At 47.0% G+C, this 15,735-nt stretch overlaps 5 protein-coding genes across 5 annotated transcripts; 2 read left to right on the forward strand and 3 right to left on the reverse strand.

The window, feature by feature from the left end:
* Positions 1-226: 226 nt before the first annotated feature.
* E1B28_013409 (uncharacterized protein) lies at positions 227-3,713 on the reverse strand. Its single transcript, XM_043158565.1, has 10 exons — positions 3,368-3,713; positions 2,625-3,317; positions 2,439-2,573; positions 2,301-2,383; positions 2,198-2,244; positions 1,905-2,151; positions 1,671-1,852; positions 1,347-1,620; positions 1,043-1,294; positions 227-989 (listed from the first exon to the last, which is right to left on the reverse strand). The coding sequence occupies exons 1-10, from the start codon at positions 3,602-3,604 to the stop codon at positions 482-484; spliced, it is 2,658 nt and encodes an 885-aa protein (XP_043003914.1). The 5' UTR covers positions 3,605-3,713; the 3' UTR covers positions 227-481.
* A 584-nt stretch (positions 3,714-4,297) lies between these two features.
* E1B28_013410 (uncharacterized protein) lies at positions 4,298-5,879 on the reverse strand. The gene is made up of 5 exons (XM_043158566.1): positions 5,090-5,879; positions 4,914-5,039; positions 4,727-4,854; positions 4,522-4,671; positions 4,298-4,461 (listed from the first exon to the last, which is right to left on the reverse strand). Exons 1-5 carry the CDS (start codon positions 5,654-5,656, stop codon positions 4,428-4,430), a joined length of 1,005 nt encoding a protein of 334 aa, XP_043003915.1. The 5' UTR covers positions 5,657-5,879; the 3' UTR covers positions 4,298-4,427.
* Positions 5,880-6,430: 551 nt separating this feature from the next.
* On the forward strand, positions 6,431-7,453 carry E1B28_013411 (uncharacterized protein; the record flags this gene model as incomplete). Its single annotated transcript, XM_043158567.1, has 5 exons — positions 6,431-6,452; positions 6,511-6,673; positions 6,732-6,917; positions 6,975-7,321; positions 7,377-7,453. The coding sequence occupies 5 exons, from the start codon at positions 6,431-6,433 to the stop codon at positions 7,451-7,453; spliced, it is 795 nt and encodes a 264-aa protein (XP_043003916.1).
* Positions 7,454-7,930: 477 nt separating this feature from the next.
* On the forward strand, positions 7,931-12,690 carry E1B28_013412 (uncharacterized protein; the record flags this gene model as incomplete). The annotated part of the gene is made up of 16 exons (XM_043158568.1): positions 7,931-8,010; positions 8,066-8,083; positions 8,141-8,368; positions 8,428-8,911; positions 8,961-9,656; positions 9,706-10,061; positions 10,116-10,307; positions 10,360-10,456; positions 10,510-10,527; positions 10,580-10,720; positions 10,774-11,245; positions 11,301-11,596; positions 11,655-12,086; positions 12,135-12,247; positions 12,305-12,493; positions 12,549-12,690. 16 exons carry the CDS (start codon positions 7,931-7,933, stop codon positions 12,688-12,690), a joined length of 3,954 nt encoding a protein of 1,317 aa, XP_043003917.1.
* A 241-nt stretch (positions 12,691-12,931) lies between these two features.
* Positions 12,932-15,735, reverse strand: E1B28_013413 (uncharacterized protein). Its single transcript, XM_043158569.1, has 14 exons — positions 15,538-15,735; positions 15,448-15,487; positions 15,327-15,392; positions 15,183-15,275; positions 14,947-15,130; positions 14,589-14,889; positions 14,417-14,533; positions 14,116-14,365; positions 13,801-14,050; positions 13,682-13,746; positions 13,527-13,625; positions 13,325-13,463; positions 13,148-13,254; positions 12,932-13,097 (listed from the first exon to the last, which is right to left on the reverse strand). The coding sequence occupies exons 1-14, from the start codon at positions 15,638-15,640 to the stop codon at positions 13,058-13,060; spliced, it is 1,854 nt and encodes a 617-aa protein (XP_043003918.1). The 5' UTR covers positions 15,641-15,735; the 3' UTR covers positions 12,932-13,057.

Here is a 15,735-nt window from a genome sequence, read left to right on the forward strand (position 1 = left end):
CTGAAAATTGGTTTCAGGTTTGCGTTTGTTTGTAGACTACTCGCCTTTATACTGTATACATTTTGATAGTTTGTCGCTACCACACTGACGTTACATTCTTCCTTGATTCCAACATCATTCAAAGTTAAACGCTCCAGCTCTCAGTAGAATACGCGAATTCCACTGCTTGCTTGCCATTTCGCATTCCACACGACCGCTGCCGACAACGACACGCTTCAAGACCAGCCTTCAATTGTTGTTCTGAATGGTATCAAACACTCTCGCATGTAAATTCTCACAGATCATTGCGCAACAACTGACTTAGACGATATAAGATGTTTGCGCTACAGTTATCGAGATTCGCGAGTGCGACGAGGTCCGACGGTGCTCGGCCTGAATCAAGATGGATCATGGATCATCTCCGAGATGGGTTCGGAGGAGCTCTAAGATACGAATGTACCGGTTTATCATTATTTTATCCCAAGCAGAGCACAACCCACGATTACAACTCGTCGTGCCCATCATGCGGTTGTATTGGAATCTGATCCTCAGGAATTTCTTGCTGGGGTATCGACTGCTCTGGCTCTGAAGAACTGGGGCTAGAAGTTGGTGCAGATTCGCTGCTCGCAGTAGCCGAAGCCGTGGTACTCGTCTTCTTCGGTTTCGGAACCTTTCTTCTATACAACTTCTGCAGGTGTTGTTCAAGAACCTTAGCGCGGGCTTTCATCTCTGTCGTCTCGATGACGGGGTCTTCATTGGGTTTGACCTTTTTCTGCTTCTCCACCCAGATATTCAACCACGACTCATGCTCCTTCAGTGTCTTTTCTAGCGCCTCGAGTTCCTCTCTAGTCCACTTCGACGGTAAATCAGCCTCTTCTTCAGCAGTAAGGTTCCGTTTGGCCTCGGTCAAGAACAGTCTGGTGTTCCAGTTCCACATCTGGCTATTGTTCAGCGCCTGGGGGAACTGTTCTATCTCCTGATATCGGTGTATAATCGGTCGCTCCAGAACCCTAGAAAGAAAACTTGGTTAATTGAGAGCAACAATATGAAGTGGCAAACTTACTCGAGTGAAGTCCTCTTATCCAGGAGCTGCGAAGTCTCCGCAATATCTCCCCTGTCATGCAACCACGCGAACGTTTCTTCCATCTTCTCCTCAAGTGCGGCCCTCTCTGACGGCTGGGAGCACTGCTTGAATGGTGTATCTCTGTTCTCTTCGTCGAGCAAATCTCTTAGACGGTACAGATATCCTTCAAGGGTGTTCCTCGCCTCCTCCTTCCGGTTCTTTGCTGCTTCCTCCACGTCCATTGCTCGTAACCTAGTATATATTTGTCAAAGGAAATCGGAAAGGTAAGAGGAAAACGCCTTACCTGCTTCTGCTCGCCTTCTTCTCTTCGACTGACATGGGTGGTATTGAAGGGAATCGGACGTTGATACCCAATGGAATGGTGCTGAGCTCCTTGGCGGTAGGTTTTTTCTCAGCTGTTGGAGATGATGAAGAGGCTGCCGATGATGAGGAAGATGACGCTGATGCGGACGACTCGGACGTCGAAGATGTATCTTGTGCACGCAGGGGATCGGTCGTCGTTTCCTCGGGCTCAATCTCAGAGGAGCTACCACCGCTAAACAATCCTTTGATTTTGCCTTCGCGATTGTCAGAGGGCTACCGGACAGTCAATAAAAAAGAAAGGCACCTGCTAGGGTTTCCTCCTTAATCCCACCTACTGCTACAGCCTCTGTAACGGATACAAATCCAGATTCTGACAGTTTGACCGTGGCTTTTACAACTGGATCCACGGCACCCCGTTCTGTGAGATTTGCCAAAGCTTCCGCGACGCCCGTAATTTCAGTTTCGAGTAGATGGGTTGGGAAGCCACTGATATCTCTGTGTCAGCTGGTGTACGAGTAGGCGGATGGATTTGACTCACGGTGCTGGCTCATTCTTGTAATTAAAGTTGATAATGAAGTCTTCGGTCCGCTTGAATGTCAACGTCTTTTTCGTGCCGGCTTTAGAACCAGCAGGGAAGATGCCTGTGGTAATGATCCTTGGTTTGGACGAGCCGGAGGCTGCAGGAGCTTGATAAGAGGCTTGAACTTCGTGTACGCTGATGTCGAATGTTTGTATATTCTTCGTCTTGAATTGCCTGCTGAGACTGGCGCCATGGAGGGCAGCACCTAAGAACACGTAAGAGACGCCTAAAAGAGCAGAGGGTATTCTTACCTAGAACGGCGGCCTCATCTGCATTGACGTTCATAGCTATTTTGTCTCTGAAGAGCACGAAATAATTAATGAAAACGCTATTGTCATTGATGGGCGGACCTACTCTCCAACAAGGGCTTTGACAGCTGCTTGAATCATGGGTGTTCTCGTTGCGCCGCCAGTATAAATCACGGAGGTAATATTGTCCTAAGAGAGGCACGAATATGAGTTAAGAAATGGATATGTCACAGGTAACGCATACCAAAGTCAACCCGGCATTGTCGAGAGCTTGGACGATAGGCTGCGTAAAACGACCCTGTAAATCTTCACAAGCTGTCTCAAACTGAGCTCTTGTGACCTTCGTACGGAAGTCGATGTCGAACGCAAGGCTTTCCACCTGAGAAGGTGAGGTGAGGATGTCGACTTTCGGTTCCTATTGAGTGCTCACCGTTAACATAGCCTCCGTGTTCGCGCTCAGGATAGCCTTTACACGACCCGCTTCCCTCCACAGCTTGGCCATCGCCCTCTTTTCATTACGAATGTTCCTCTGGTGTTTCGTGGTGAAGCTTTGAACCAGTATTTCGCGTAAACGACGGTCAAACTCGGTTCCTCCGACTGTCCTATCATATGCGACGCCTTTCACGAATATTTGTGTCCCGGGAGGGGAAGTCTTATGATCCGCGCTGAATTGAACGACAGTTGCACGGATTGAGGAGGCACCAGCATCGTAAATGATATGGTGTTCTGGGCTTGCGAACGATCGAGTCATAGCGTAGTTGACCGCCACGGCTGTTCCGTCGTTGATGAGAGCTAATGTGCGCAAACCAGATATTTCAATCGCGTCCGCAACGGCATCTCTTTCGAACTGGGAGTAGTATGGTGGTACGGTGACAATCACGTCGTAAACTTTCTCGCCAGCGACTGATTCTGCGAGATTCTTGATGTAAGCAAATTGCATAGCAATAAGTTCTTCTACGGCCCATTGCGTTCCGTCGCTCTGTTCTAATGCTACAGTCTTCCGAGAGGTTTCTGCAATTTTGCTAGCTGAAATGGTGGTGTAATAGGAAACGGCTGGAGAGTCAAAGGGAGCTGCCTGTAGCAGTTTCACGGATGAAAACGAGTCGGATGGGAAACGTGAAGCCTTGAGAAAAGTTGAGTGAGAGTGGTGGGAGAGGGAACTCAATTGCATACCAGGTTAAAAGCATCTCCTCCAAACAAACGTTCTGAGTTCTTCCAGGCTACCGAGGACTGTATCTTCCGTTTTGAGTCCTTGTTCAGCAAGACGTCGAAGGGAACGCCGGGTTTCATCAAAGAGGCTTTAATCCAGTCGGATCCATAATCAATGGCGAGGACCGCACCAAGAACCTTTGTAGGAATAACAGAAAGAAAGAGAAGAAAGAGGGATTTCCAGGCATGTAGGATACGCATGGTCGATTAGGTCGGGAAGATAAGGGAGGTCTATCTGCGCATCTATAAGTATTGGAGAAAGAGTTGTTAGGAGGCTAAGCTGTGGCCTTCGTGGCGACACGTCAACTTCAAAAACGGAAAATATTTGCACGTGGTCACGCTACTCACGGGCCGGCTATCTCGGACTCGACCATGCTCTTTTGCCTTGCCCGAACTTCCTCCTTATATCGTCGGAAACGGGGCCATGATAGATGGGCATGTAATATGTAATACTTCATACGAATTTCCTATCACAAAACAGGTATCATTTCTCTCAATCTGGGAACCGTCTGAGCTTCGTTGATAGTTTATTCAGATGACTGGAGAGGGCTAAACTGAAGAGGAAAGAAGTAAATGACGTTCTTGGAGACGAAAAATTGTGTACACACGCTGTCTCGACGGCAGGTGGGCATAGTGTCAAAGATTGCGGGACGGTTTCTTGAAGTTGTTTTCTAGCTTCCTGTCCCCGATGCAATATTAATGGCCAGACGTGCTTTTATCAGCTTCAAATTCGTTCCGCCGATGAGCCTGTGACCACTTGTATGTATATCGTTAGTAGATAATCGAGATTTGACGGTCGGTCATATGTTTCAAATTCTAGTCGGTCTGTCATGAATGCTGCTCACGCGTTCTGAAGATGCACATCTTGCGCTCACCAATGGAGAGAAAATTAATGCGCCTGAATGTCCGTAACTCCTGGTTGCAGAGGTAATGAAATGAAAGAACGACTCGCTCATAAATTTACAGACTACAAAAACAGACCACAGACTTAATTCGAAGCACCCACCGACCCCTCAAAGCCTCACTACCAAGAGTGATGCCCACCGTTCACCAGGATACTGTTGACGGATACCACGTCAGTACCATTTCTTATTCTTCAATATAAGTGTAAAACTCACTCGCTTCCGGTACAGAAACTCGATGCGTCACTTGCAAGCCATATTGTGACTCCCCTTATTTCATCTGCTCTTCCGATTCGGCCCATTGGGTTCAAATCGGACCATTTTTCGAGAAGGTGAGGTTGGGTATCTATGTAAGCGGCTGTCATTCTACCAGTGAAGATGTATTAGACTGGGTTGTAGACTGCGATCAGGTGGTACGCACTTGGTGTAAATGTGACCTGGAGACAAAGAATTTACTCGGATATGTTCTTTACCTAGCTCGCAAGCCATGCTTCGGGCCATCTGCAGAACAGCGGATTTACTGGAATTGTATGAAGTCCATGCGTGATCCTGGGCCAGTAGCGTTCAGCCTCAGCGGCCAATCAGGGAGGAAAGCAACCTTTACTCACACGGTTTGTGATCGTTCCGCTCATGGAAGCGATGAGAATAATGCTTCCCCCCTTACCGAATCTCCTCATCTGCCTCCCGGCTGCTTGCGCGGTGAATAGGACACCGTTCACGTTCACACTCATTACCTATAGCAATCATGAGGTCGATGGATCCTCAATAAGCTACAATGACTTACCTGCTGAAACTGGGGTGACGGATACTCCAGGCAGTCCGTATGAGACTTCAGGATTCCGGCTGCAGCAACGCACACGTCCATTCTCTTTTCCTTATCTCCAACTTCCTCTCCTTTCTTCCAAACTGCTGCCTGGTTAGTGACATCAACAGAATCATATTCTAGCCTCGACCCATTTCCTAACCGATCCACGAATTCTTTCGCTGCTTTCCAGTCTTCCGAAGGCGTTTCGGGAAGGTCCAAACAGTATATCGCCCGTGCGCCTGCTTCACACATAGCCAATGCCATTTCTAAACCCAGTCCCTGATTACCTCCCGAAACGATTCCTACACGATCACTGAGTGCAAACTCATCGAAGATCTTGGGTTTAGGTTTGGAGGATGGGTTACTCTTTGCATCGTATGCAGCTGCTACGCCTATTGGTGCCAGAGGAGAAACTGACTGCTCCTTGATGGCTCGTAGTGAGTAGCTAACAGACAACGACCTTTGCAGAGGGTAGTGGAGAAGGCCTGCATTGCGCAGGTTGACTAGATGTCTTGAAGTGGTCCTGGTTATGCTGATGAAAGACATTAGGGCAGCTGGGAGGATAACAGGATTACGGGTTGGAGTGATGTCGTTTTATACTCATGGGGGTCATAAGTTGAGACCTAGGGGCATTGAGAAGCGAGAATGAGGCTTCAGGTGATCGACCTGGGGTTGAGAATAGAAACGCGTGAGATTCAAATAATTACAATATGGTTTTGAAATTATTCAAGCCTCAAATTAGTTTAGTTTACATCAGAAATTTGTTGTCGCGATCCGAGGAGCAAAGCAAGAGCAAAGTGACAAGTGCCTTCAGCAAGACTTCCTGAAGGATGAAAGTAAGCTTATAATTATTATGGGTGTAGGATGTGAGTTGAACTTGAAGGTGTGTGAAGCTTTGTGAAGCCTCTACAAATTCTGAATCAGATTGAATTTATTATCTATATCATTAATATTGACTATCTACTAAGTTGTGCCTGTGACTGTGACAAATCCTTCATTGTTCTTTCATTGTTCCCTTCTTTTGCGGTTTCTTTTGTCCTCGTTGCTGTCGAGAACAATAAGAGCTGGGCCTTACGTCCACGAGTCAACCATGTCACTATTTAAAGCTTCACGAAAAGAACAAGGACGACATCGTCTTTTCCCCCTAACGCACCCGAGCATCTTTAGATTCGGAGGTTCTCCCTCTCCCTCACGTTCTTCACGTTCCTTTCTTTCGCCTTTGGTGCGCTGGTGCATCTGGACTAGCCCGGTAGCTGTCCACTACGAAGTTATACATTACTCGACACTCTTGATCACTGTCAATTAAAACTTATTCTCATCATGGTTCTCCCTCCTCGTGCTTGTGTGTAGTCCTTTGTTCTGTGTTGCCAAACCATTAATGACCTTGAGTTCCTCATCAGACGTTTTCATCGGTCTCAATGTCGTCCGCGTACTTGGAATCATCGCCATGCTTTTGGTGTTCGCGAGCAACATCGTCACATTGGCCCACGATGTCCAGGCGGTGAACCGTTTTCTCCATTCCAACTCGACGTCCACCACCCCACTGAACAGTGACTACATAGAGTAAGCTTTTTTATCGCTTACTTCAAATCACCACAATTTACGTTGTGGATATCCTCAGCGGAAGTACTGTGCCAAATCAGCCTGCCGGAGTATTTTGGGCGGTATTGAATCGGCTTTTGATTGTTGGTCAAGTTCTCGTTCTTATCATGTCCGAGCTCGGGTGGCCTTCCAAATTCTTCAATCGATATTTTCCAGTCCTTGGAAAGGATTTCGGATTGGGTGCTCTCGGTGTCATTCAGTGCCTGTGCGTTCTACATCTCTTCGTAAAGCAAAGCTTCTTTTGATTCGTTCATATTGTTAGCATTGGCGCGGCCATACTATCTCACCGTGTCGATACGTTCACTCTGGTGTCCGCTTTCTTCCTCTTTTCCCTTGGCTGCTTGAACATCCTTCTTGGTCTCATATTCCGTGAATCCGCCAAGTCGAAGCGGTCGGTTACCTCTTGGAAGGAACAAGCGAAGAGCGCTCTTCCAACGCACGTCGCTGGCGTTGATGTTCGACCAGTCATGAATGCTGGACCTCCCTCCTTTGTTTCCAATATATTTGGAGACGAAAAAGGCCGCCATTCTACTGCCTCCGACACAACGTCTTCAAGCAAGGCTGGTTATGGTTTTGGAAGGCAGGGCGAGAAAGCTGCTGCCATGAAGGGTGAGTCTCCTGACACGGTCCACATCTTCCTATACCAACAATCAAAAAACTCCAGGTTACTTCATCTCGAAACCAATCGAGTCCTTGCCTCGTTACGCTCCTAAACCCGCTGCTACCAATGCCACTGAATGAACAGTACGTTTTATTCGGACTTTGGTGCTTCTGAATATCTTCCTTCTTCCCATATATAACAAGAACTATCTGTTATCCTTTGTTATCCTACACGGGAATGTAATAATAATCAACGTAGTCACTGCGACCATATGTAGCGATAAAACATTGTACCTTACACGAATGGCTCTATCGTCCATCTGTTTCTTGCTAGATTTTCAAGCTGTAACACGGATTATAGGAGCAGAGAAAGGTGCTCAACAGCAGAAAGTTAAGAAGCCTTATCGAATTGGTTTGCGCGTGTTTGACTTGATTCAAGACGAAAAGCGCAGCCACACCGACAGTACTAACGGTGACCGTGATCGCCACATCCCCTAATAGTTCTCTCCACATTGTCCGCCTCGCGATTGATACCGTTCACCCAGTTTCCAAGACCATTAACAACACCATACCCTCCTTTCTCTCAATAGTTCCTGTGCGCCGATCTCCAAGTAATCAATGTCAAGGCGAAGCTATGATAGTTTCGCTCATGAGAAAAGGCTATCCAAATACCGCGTCACAGATGAAGAATTATTCAAGTTGGTACTTCCTGGGTTCCCTAGTTTCTGTCTTTCTGACTCAGATTTATGTCAGTTATGTCCTCCGAGTAACGTGCGTGTGCTATATAGGTCATTCTCACTTTTCCTGACAAGATCTGGTCTTTAATAGCTATCTGAGCTATCTCATGCTACCCAAGACCACTGATTCAAGCTCGAAGCCTTCTGAGGCATCAGAAAAGGAGAGAGAACATTCGTCAAGACTATCGGCGCTTTCCAATTTCTCGATCAGCGATATTATCAACTTCAGAGAGGGGCCGAAGAGTGTCAAGTTTCCAGAGAAGTTGATGCGAGTGTTGGAGCAGAAGTTACAGGATATCGCGATGGGTAAAGACCCGAGGTGCGTGGTGTGTGTTACAGTTGCGACTAGTTCCCTTAAGGCGAGTTACCGTCTTTCAGTTATTCAGATCAACTCGTGCGGCGAACGATGGCCAAATTCTACGGGCAGTTCATGGTGGACAGTTTCAAACGCCAGATGAAAGAGAATAGGAAAATTGAAGAGCTCATTCTCTTGTTCGCTACTCAAGCCACCGGCGTTCTCAGAAAGGAGTCCACTTTAGCTGGCGATATGTGGAAGGTCGAGCTGAACAAGCATATCGCGTTATTCGTCAAGTTGCTGCGGGAGTGCCTACGAAATCTAAACCATGTGTCACCCGAACTACTTTCGAGATTGGACGTTTATTCAGCGAAGCTCGCTCCCGCCAATAGCGACTCCGGCTACGAAACATCTTCCACATCAAGGGATCGTGATTCGCCGTATTTGATGATCAGCGGTAATGTGGCCGATATGGAGTTGGTGAAATCTGTGGCCGTGTTATTTAAGGTTTCCGACTCGGTTGTACAGAAAGAGGTGGACGCGTTGCGAACGACATGTACAGAAAAGGCAAGGGTACCTCTGCACCGCAGTTTCTTCCGTCTCATGATTTCTGTAGGCGGCATTGACCGATCTGAAAACATGTCTGAAGAACATCAATGCCGGAGCGTCTTTTCCAGGTCGACGCGAGGATTTCAATAGTGATGCTGCGTGGCAACATTGGAAGACTGTGGAAACCACTCATCTTCAGCAAATGATGTTGGCAATGGTACAGTTCAATCCTGAACTTGCCAAGTCAGCTCCAACAGACGTTTTACCCTCAGCATACGCACCAAGTGGACGACCAGGTTCATTATACGACACCTCAAGCCCTACCACCCGAAATGCTTCAATCTCAATCGGAAGCCGGCGGTCACTCTATGCAAATACAGAAGATGCGGAAATTGAAGACGATGGCGAAGAGGACATAGAAGTTGGCCACAATTTCACCTACATCCCCCCAAATCCCAAGAGGTTTTACAAGCGTCTCCTTGAGATTTGCTTGATCGCAGACTTGGAGGCTATGCTTAGCCCAGAAGTAGACGATAATGACGAAGTGTCTTTAGGCATCCTATCTCCACCCCATATAGATCTCATAAATGAATGTGCGGTGCGGTGGCGAATAGGGCAACAATACCGAGCGACGTGTTTCTTGGATCTGGTCCGACAGTTTTACGAGCGGAACGACGTTCCACCGGAGTGCGTACCCGAGGCATTACAAGCCGTGACACGGACTTTGCATGACACTGAGATGGACAACTGGCCAAGATCAGATGTATGTAAATCATTTATTTGAACGCTCATCTTCTGATGAACCCTGGCAGTCTGAATTTCTTTGTAGTACCTATGGAAGTCTTTTCAACGTCTTCTTGTCTTCCCTGTACCACGCAATGGACGCTCTACCCAATTTGAAGCCAGCCGATATAGAACTCTACCTTTACGTCCTGGAACACGTACGAGACAGCGGCCTTTTGGAACGGTTTGATCTGGATATCAGTGCACGACTAGCGGATGTCAAAGACAAGATCAAACAAGTTGCTGCTCAGCACTATGACAACAAACTCCAGGAGCTTCAAGCTGCACCGGGAGTCAATCGAGCTCTGCCATTACTTTTCATGACAGATGAACTAGAGAAGTCAGCGAAACTGCTCGATAAACGATTCCCAGAATCAGTGTTGGGGTGAGTCCATGGATATTCATTATTGTTATTTTGTCGCTTACCCGATCTGTGAAGTGAACTCGATATCGTCTCCCTCATGGTGGAAGTTGAAGTTCCACTATTTGTCACGGATTTGAAAAACTCTCAGAAACGATTATTTGAGTCGTCCATGAATGGGCCAACGCCTGATGTTCCCATTCAGGACATATTCACACTTTACAGGAGAACAAAGACCCTCCTAGGCATGTATACAGCTTTTTGTCCTCAGTGCGTCCGATTGTTTATTATCACGCGACCCCTTCTTATTGTACTTCCGTAGGAGCCAGGTCGATTTCGACATTGGAGCCTTCTTTGAACCATATGTGCGACAATGGTTGACAAATACGGATAACACCACGGAGAAATGGGTTCAGGCTGTACGTCTCTCCGATGTGTGCTCCGTCACCTATGCTTACCCGACTTTCTACAGGCAATTGCAGCGGACAAGGTGAATTCGCCCTCCCAATTCTGATGTATCATCTGACCTTGCTGTTTTCCAGTTTCAAGCAGAGGGTGCTGAGGGGCACAGTTCATCGATTGTAGACTTGTTTGACTCTCTTCGAAGTCCAATCAACTTTTTGCAAGACCTTGAATGGGATGATGAATATCAGAATGCGAGATTCTTCACCTCTGTTGCGAAGGTGGTTACATTCACGCCACCACTTCAGTACCGCTTACCTTTTCTTTTATTCAGATCGTCGCAAAGGCAGTGGAATTATACTGTCGCAACATCGAAACTATGTTTTTAGCGGAGATGTTTCCTCGGCCAAACGATTATTTGCAGCCTCAGAAGTCCTCAGCCTGGCTCGAGAAAGCGAAGCAGCTTGCTATTCAAGAAGAGAAACGAGTGGAACCGTTCAATTTCCAACCAGAGACCTGTGTAAAGCTCAACAACGTCGAAGGTGCACGGCGATTACTTGACAACATGTATGAACAAATGCAGGCCGATCAAATTGCCGAAGTCCTGAAGAAACAGGCACCTCCCGTTCCTGCGAAGGTAGAGCGCGAACGGTTCCTGTTCACGGTAAAGATAGTTCGTGCCGAGGGACTGATTAATGTGGATGGTGCCTCGTCGAACAAGTTGGACACTTTTATCACTCTCAGTGACGAGAATGGGAACCGGGTTGCAAAGACACGGACAATTTATGAAACATCAGAGCCCCGGTGTGAGTATTTTGCTGCAGTTACTGCTGTTACCGATTATTCACTTTTGATGACCAGGGGAGGAGACTTTTGATATATCACTCGAGAAAGCTCTATGGTTGATGGTCAGCATTCGAGATCGTGCGCTGGTCGGAAAACATGATACTGTCGGCCGGGCCTACTTGTGTCTCGACCCTCGGCGATTCGGCGACCTAATCACGCACGACTTGTGGATGGACCTCGACACACATGGGCGCGTTTTAACGAGAGTCAGCATGGAAGGAGAGAAGGATGATATCCAGTTCTATTTCGGGCGGGCTTTCCGATTTTTGAAGAGAGCTGAGGCAGATATGCTTCGGATTTTCATTGACAAAGTGAGTAAACGATGTTGATATCGCAATGGCGCTTTTCGAATTCATCCGGAACTGGTAGATGTCACCCTTTATTCGCCAATGTCTCTCTCGTAGTGTCGTCAAGTCACTTCTCAAGGCAAATATCGTCGGACTGGATTACAATAAAGCACTTGGGAACGTCACTTCGTTATACCGTTCGGCGATCGGAACGTCCTCCAGCGAAGTCCAGATACCACTCCCGCAATCAGAGAAACCTAGAGTTCGGCCAGATGATTTGACAGACGTTGAAATTGAACAGGCGATAGTGCCACTTTTTGACTACTTCGACGCCAATCTCCAGACATTAAACACCTACCTCAGCGAGACGGCAAAGGAGAAGGTCATGACGCGGGTATGGAAGGAGATTTTGATTGTTATCGAGGGCCTCTTAGTTCCACCACTTTCCGAAGTCGCAAGTGACATGAAACCTCTCAGTGATAAGGAAGTCGACATCGTGTTCAAGTGGTTGAAGGTAATATCATCTCTTGCCATAGATCCTTCACTCACATTCTGGTCGTAGTTCCTCCGAGATTACTTTTACGCTGGTGGCGAGGGGCCCGTTCCTCTCGAAGCGCTTCAAAATCAAAAATACCGTGATGTCGTTTCAATCCGCCTTTATTATGACTGGACAACGTTTGTTTCTATCTCTTGTCGTTCGACCAATGCTCATCATTGTTTATCTCTTTTCAGTGACGCTCTCATGGAGGAATGCGTTCGGATGATGCAACAAAGCCTTCGTTCGTCGCCTTCGACTGTGACACGTGCCAAGAGTGTATATCAGCAACGCAATCTCGGTACTATCAAAAAGAGGAAGAAAGAGAAGCAAGAGGAGAAGGAAGTCACTAATGGCCAAACTATCATGCAGATTCTGCGGATGAGGTACTTTTCTGTCTCTCGGAATATGCTGCAAACGAGTTCTTAGAACATTCTACAGATCAGGGACGTCAGACTTCATCGCTCAGCAACTTCAGATGATGAAGGAGATGCAACGCGAAAAGGAGCGGGCAGGCAAAGATCAACCCAAGGCTGGAAAGAAACAGGGACAACAGCCCCCGTTACCACCTCTCCCTTCATGAGAACAGAGGCCAGCCCTCGTTAGATACCCGTTCTTTTTGTGCTGCTTCCTTTTAACAGGACATTGTATTTATCCCACTTTGCTTTATTGATCTGGAAGAATGAATGCCCCCCCCCCCCCCTTCCTTGTGTCCACCAGCCCCAAGCCACGGACATGATTTACCGCCCTACCCTGGCCTGGTAGGCATAAGGACGAATTTCGAAATTTGGTTGGTGACTGCTTACTTACATAACTCGAGGAAATGGAAGGTCAGAAACGTTTTTCATTCATTTTTCGAATCTTTTTCTAATTCTAACTAGTTTTTCGTGTCCCTAAGAAGGAAAAAAAAAACAACGCCTAGGAAGGCACATGCATAGTTTTCAGTCCAATCATCTCGAGACCGAAGAACCTGAAGGACGGGCCAATTCGCTAAGAGGGGGTCAGTCGTTATTCTCGAAACGGCGGGAGAAGAGACGAACTGAAACGCAGACTCCATACAAGCCTTAATATCTCGATAACTGACGACGAGACAGCTTTGTTCATCGCGTGCAACTAGCATAATTTTTTCATGGCTTCCAGCATCGAGCTGTTCATGCGAAAAGATTGGTAAGTGTCGGTCAAGCAGGTTCATTAACCTCCTCGATCGATAATCGTACCTTGTTAAGACAGGTAAGAACGTGAGATAGATTCGTCACCGGATTGCCATGCTCATCGACTTGGTGGAAAACGTAGTCCCTGAATAGTTTGACAATGTATCGATCCCCAGTCTCGGACCACCTTGGATCGAGTGCGAACCTGAATAGTCAACGGTCAACTTCTTGAAATCATTACATAAAGGCTAGAGGGGGAGAGTCTTACTCAGGCCGTTCGTTGATGAAATTGAACTTGCACATCAACCTGAATAATCGAGCGTTTTCTAGCTCTCCTGTGAGCTCGTGTTCTAAACGATCGGTAGCTCTTGATTAAAAACACATTCAGCGGTGATGTGTAGGCCTCTTGACAACGACACCTACTCAAGGGCATCATCGAGTTCCGTGGTAATACGGCTCCCAATGATTTCGTACAACCGACTGATATTCTAGCGTGAAGGATGAAGACAACCAAGAGTAGACAAACCGGCAACGAATATTACCTTGACCTTGTGAGGGGTACTCTTGCTGATCAAAAATAGAGCAGCGGTTTTGATATCGTGGCTATACATTCGACTCATGTGGTCCAGACTCTTTTGAAAATTAGTGGTAGCAGCGGCGTTGGAATTGTTGCAAGCAAGCGCAAAAACCAGGCGGCCGAATTGGGACAGATCTTCTTGTTGCAGATAGTGGACGTCCTGAGGAGTTTCATACAGCAAGACGTCTATCACACCACATGAGCTGATTCGGATTCTGGGGACGATGTATGTGTGTGTAAGTGTAGGGCAAGAAGGTAAAAGCGAAAGTTTGGTTCGTACCGATTCTTTCCTGTTAACAATATCTTAGTGGCATCGATTGTTCTCACGGCCATTCCAGCTTCGTGTACCCTCATGATTGCGGAGGCAATCTGAATGATGTATGACCACAGTACGCGTTCAGGGATGGCCACCAACGGAGGTGGCTGTTGCGGATGTCCTTGATAGTTGCCTTGATATGATAACTTGGGTTTCATATGTGCATCATACAAAGTCTCAGCCTGTGCATAATAGGAATACGCGACGACGAGTGCTACGAATCTCGTCAGTGTAGGAGATCATCGGACGACGGAAGGAGAGGTACAGTTATCATTGAAGGACCGGGTTGTGAACGCTTCGTGAACGGAAACAATGTTAGGATGTCGAATCTTAGACCAAGCTTCAATTGAATTGAAAGCGGCTTGTTGCATTAATCGAAAGTCTAAAACGAAGTTCATGTTTACGCGGATGAGAATTTCCGAGAATGTGAGACGGACTTTCAACCCGAAGGAGAGCGTAGGGTATGCCATCCGACCTATGGATGGCTCGATAGACCACGAAAGACCAGTTAAACAGCTTTCTTTTGTCTGATGAATTGGTAGTATTGAGAGGTGTCAAGGTGTGATATCCTTGAATCTCCTCGGAAAGCCCTTGGCCAACTGGTGGTGCACCGCGAACTTCTTCACTACGGGCTTGGAGAAGTTCTCGTAGTTCAGATGATGGAGGTACAAAGTGACAGCCAGTAGAAGAGGAAACAAAGGAAGGTGGGATAGTGGAAGTATAAAGATGATAATCCAGCTGAAAGAGATGAGATAAGATATGTGCCTTCATGTAACAATATCAAATTGAGCTCACCGGTTCACGTATAAGGAATTGACCGGAGGCAGCGTAAAAAGACATGTCTTGATGTACAGGATAGTCGTCAAATTCAGCATCCGTTTGAATGGATGTCTCCCCTACTCCACCGTTTCCCGACTCATACCCATATTGCTCCTGGATTGTTCGATATTCAGGAGGACTGGGCGAAGGTGATGACATGCTACGTAGAAGTTAGGTATGCGTGCGTTCTTCACATAGATTGTGTAGCTCACGGATTAATGGCCGATGATTTGGGAATAAAGACTGGTGCATTGACCGCTTGTGCTGAGATAGAAGAGACTGTGCCGGGCGATTCTGTCAGTGTTCTTGTGGTGGTTTCAGTAGCAATATAGACAGTCATAATAGGCCACACGTACGGTTGGTGAGGGACCTCTGACATAGGATGGTAGTATACACAGCCCTTGTCTTCGAATTTACAATAACTTGAGCAACGGATGTGGGCGATGAATCTAAGCGGGTTCAATTGGTTTTCCTCACCCATAAATCAATACATTTCTACATTGGCGTTGAACGGAATCTGTAGTATATGATTAAACACTTGAGCTCCCGGTGCTAAAGCTGACTGACCTTTCCGAGCGGATAGTTGAACAGAGGAAGATTCGTCTGGGGTATTTGGTTTAACAATCTTTACAGCTGCTGAAGCAGAACTAGGTCTTGTGAAGTAGGCCATAGAAGCCAATAATAAGAAAAGGCTGAACACCTCGCTGACCAGCAGAGGTTAACTGAACTCTCAGTTCAGTTCAAAGTCGATCATCGTCACGCATC

Source organism: Marasmius oreades, chromosome 9 (assembly GCF_018924745.1).
Source record: "Marasmius oreades isolate 03SP1 chromosome 9, whole genome shotgun sequence".
Taxonomy (NCBI): domain Eukaryota; kingdom Fungi; phylum Basidiomycota; class Agaricomycetes; order Agaricales; family Marasmiaceae; genus Marasmius; species Marasmius oreades.

Bases quoted from the DNA above. Each gene is read 5' to 3' on its own strand.
- E1B28_013409 (XM_043158565.1), bottom strand. From the start codon at position 3,604: ATGCGTATCCTACATGCCTGGAAATCCCTCTTTCTTCTCTTTCTTTCT. The intron at 2,574-2,624 runs GTGAGCACTCAA...TCACCTTCTCAG, and splicing joins ACACGGAGGCTATGTTAACG to GTGGAAAGCCTTGCGTTCGA. The intron at 2,152-2,197 runs GTAAGAATACCC...ACGTGTTCTTAG, and splicing joins AGATGAGGCCGCCGTTCTAG to GTGCTGCCCTCCATGGCGCC.
- E1B28_013410 (XM_043158566.1), bottom strand. From the start codon at position 5,656: ATGTCTTTCATCAGCATAACCAGGACCACTTCAAGACATCTAGTCAAC. The intron at 5,040-5,089 runs GTAAGTCATTGT...TGATTGCTATAG, and splicing joins CGTCACCCCAGTTTCAGCAG to GTAATGAGTGTGAACGTGAA. The intron at 4,855-4,913 runs GTGAGTAAAGGT...CTACTGGCCCAG, and splicing joins GCGGAACGATCACAAACCGT to GATCACGCATGGACTTCATA.
- E1B28_013413 (XM_043158569.1), bottom strand. From the start codon at position 15,640: ATGGCCTACTTCACAAGACCTAGTTCTGCTTCAGCAGCTGTAAAGATT. The intron at 14,366-14,416 runs GTACCTCTCCTT...CGAGATTCGTAG, and splicing joins CCGGTCCTTCAATGATAACT to CACTCGTCGTCGCGTATTCC. The intron at 13,255-13,324 runs GTACGATTATCG...TCGCATGAACAG, and splicing joins TTCTTACCTGTCTTAACAAG to CTCGATGCTGGAAGCCATGA.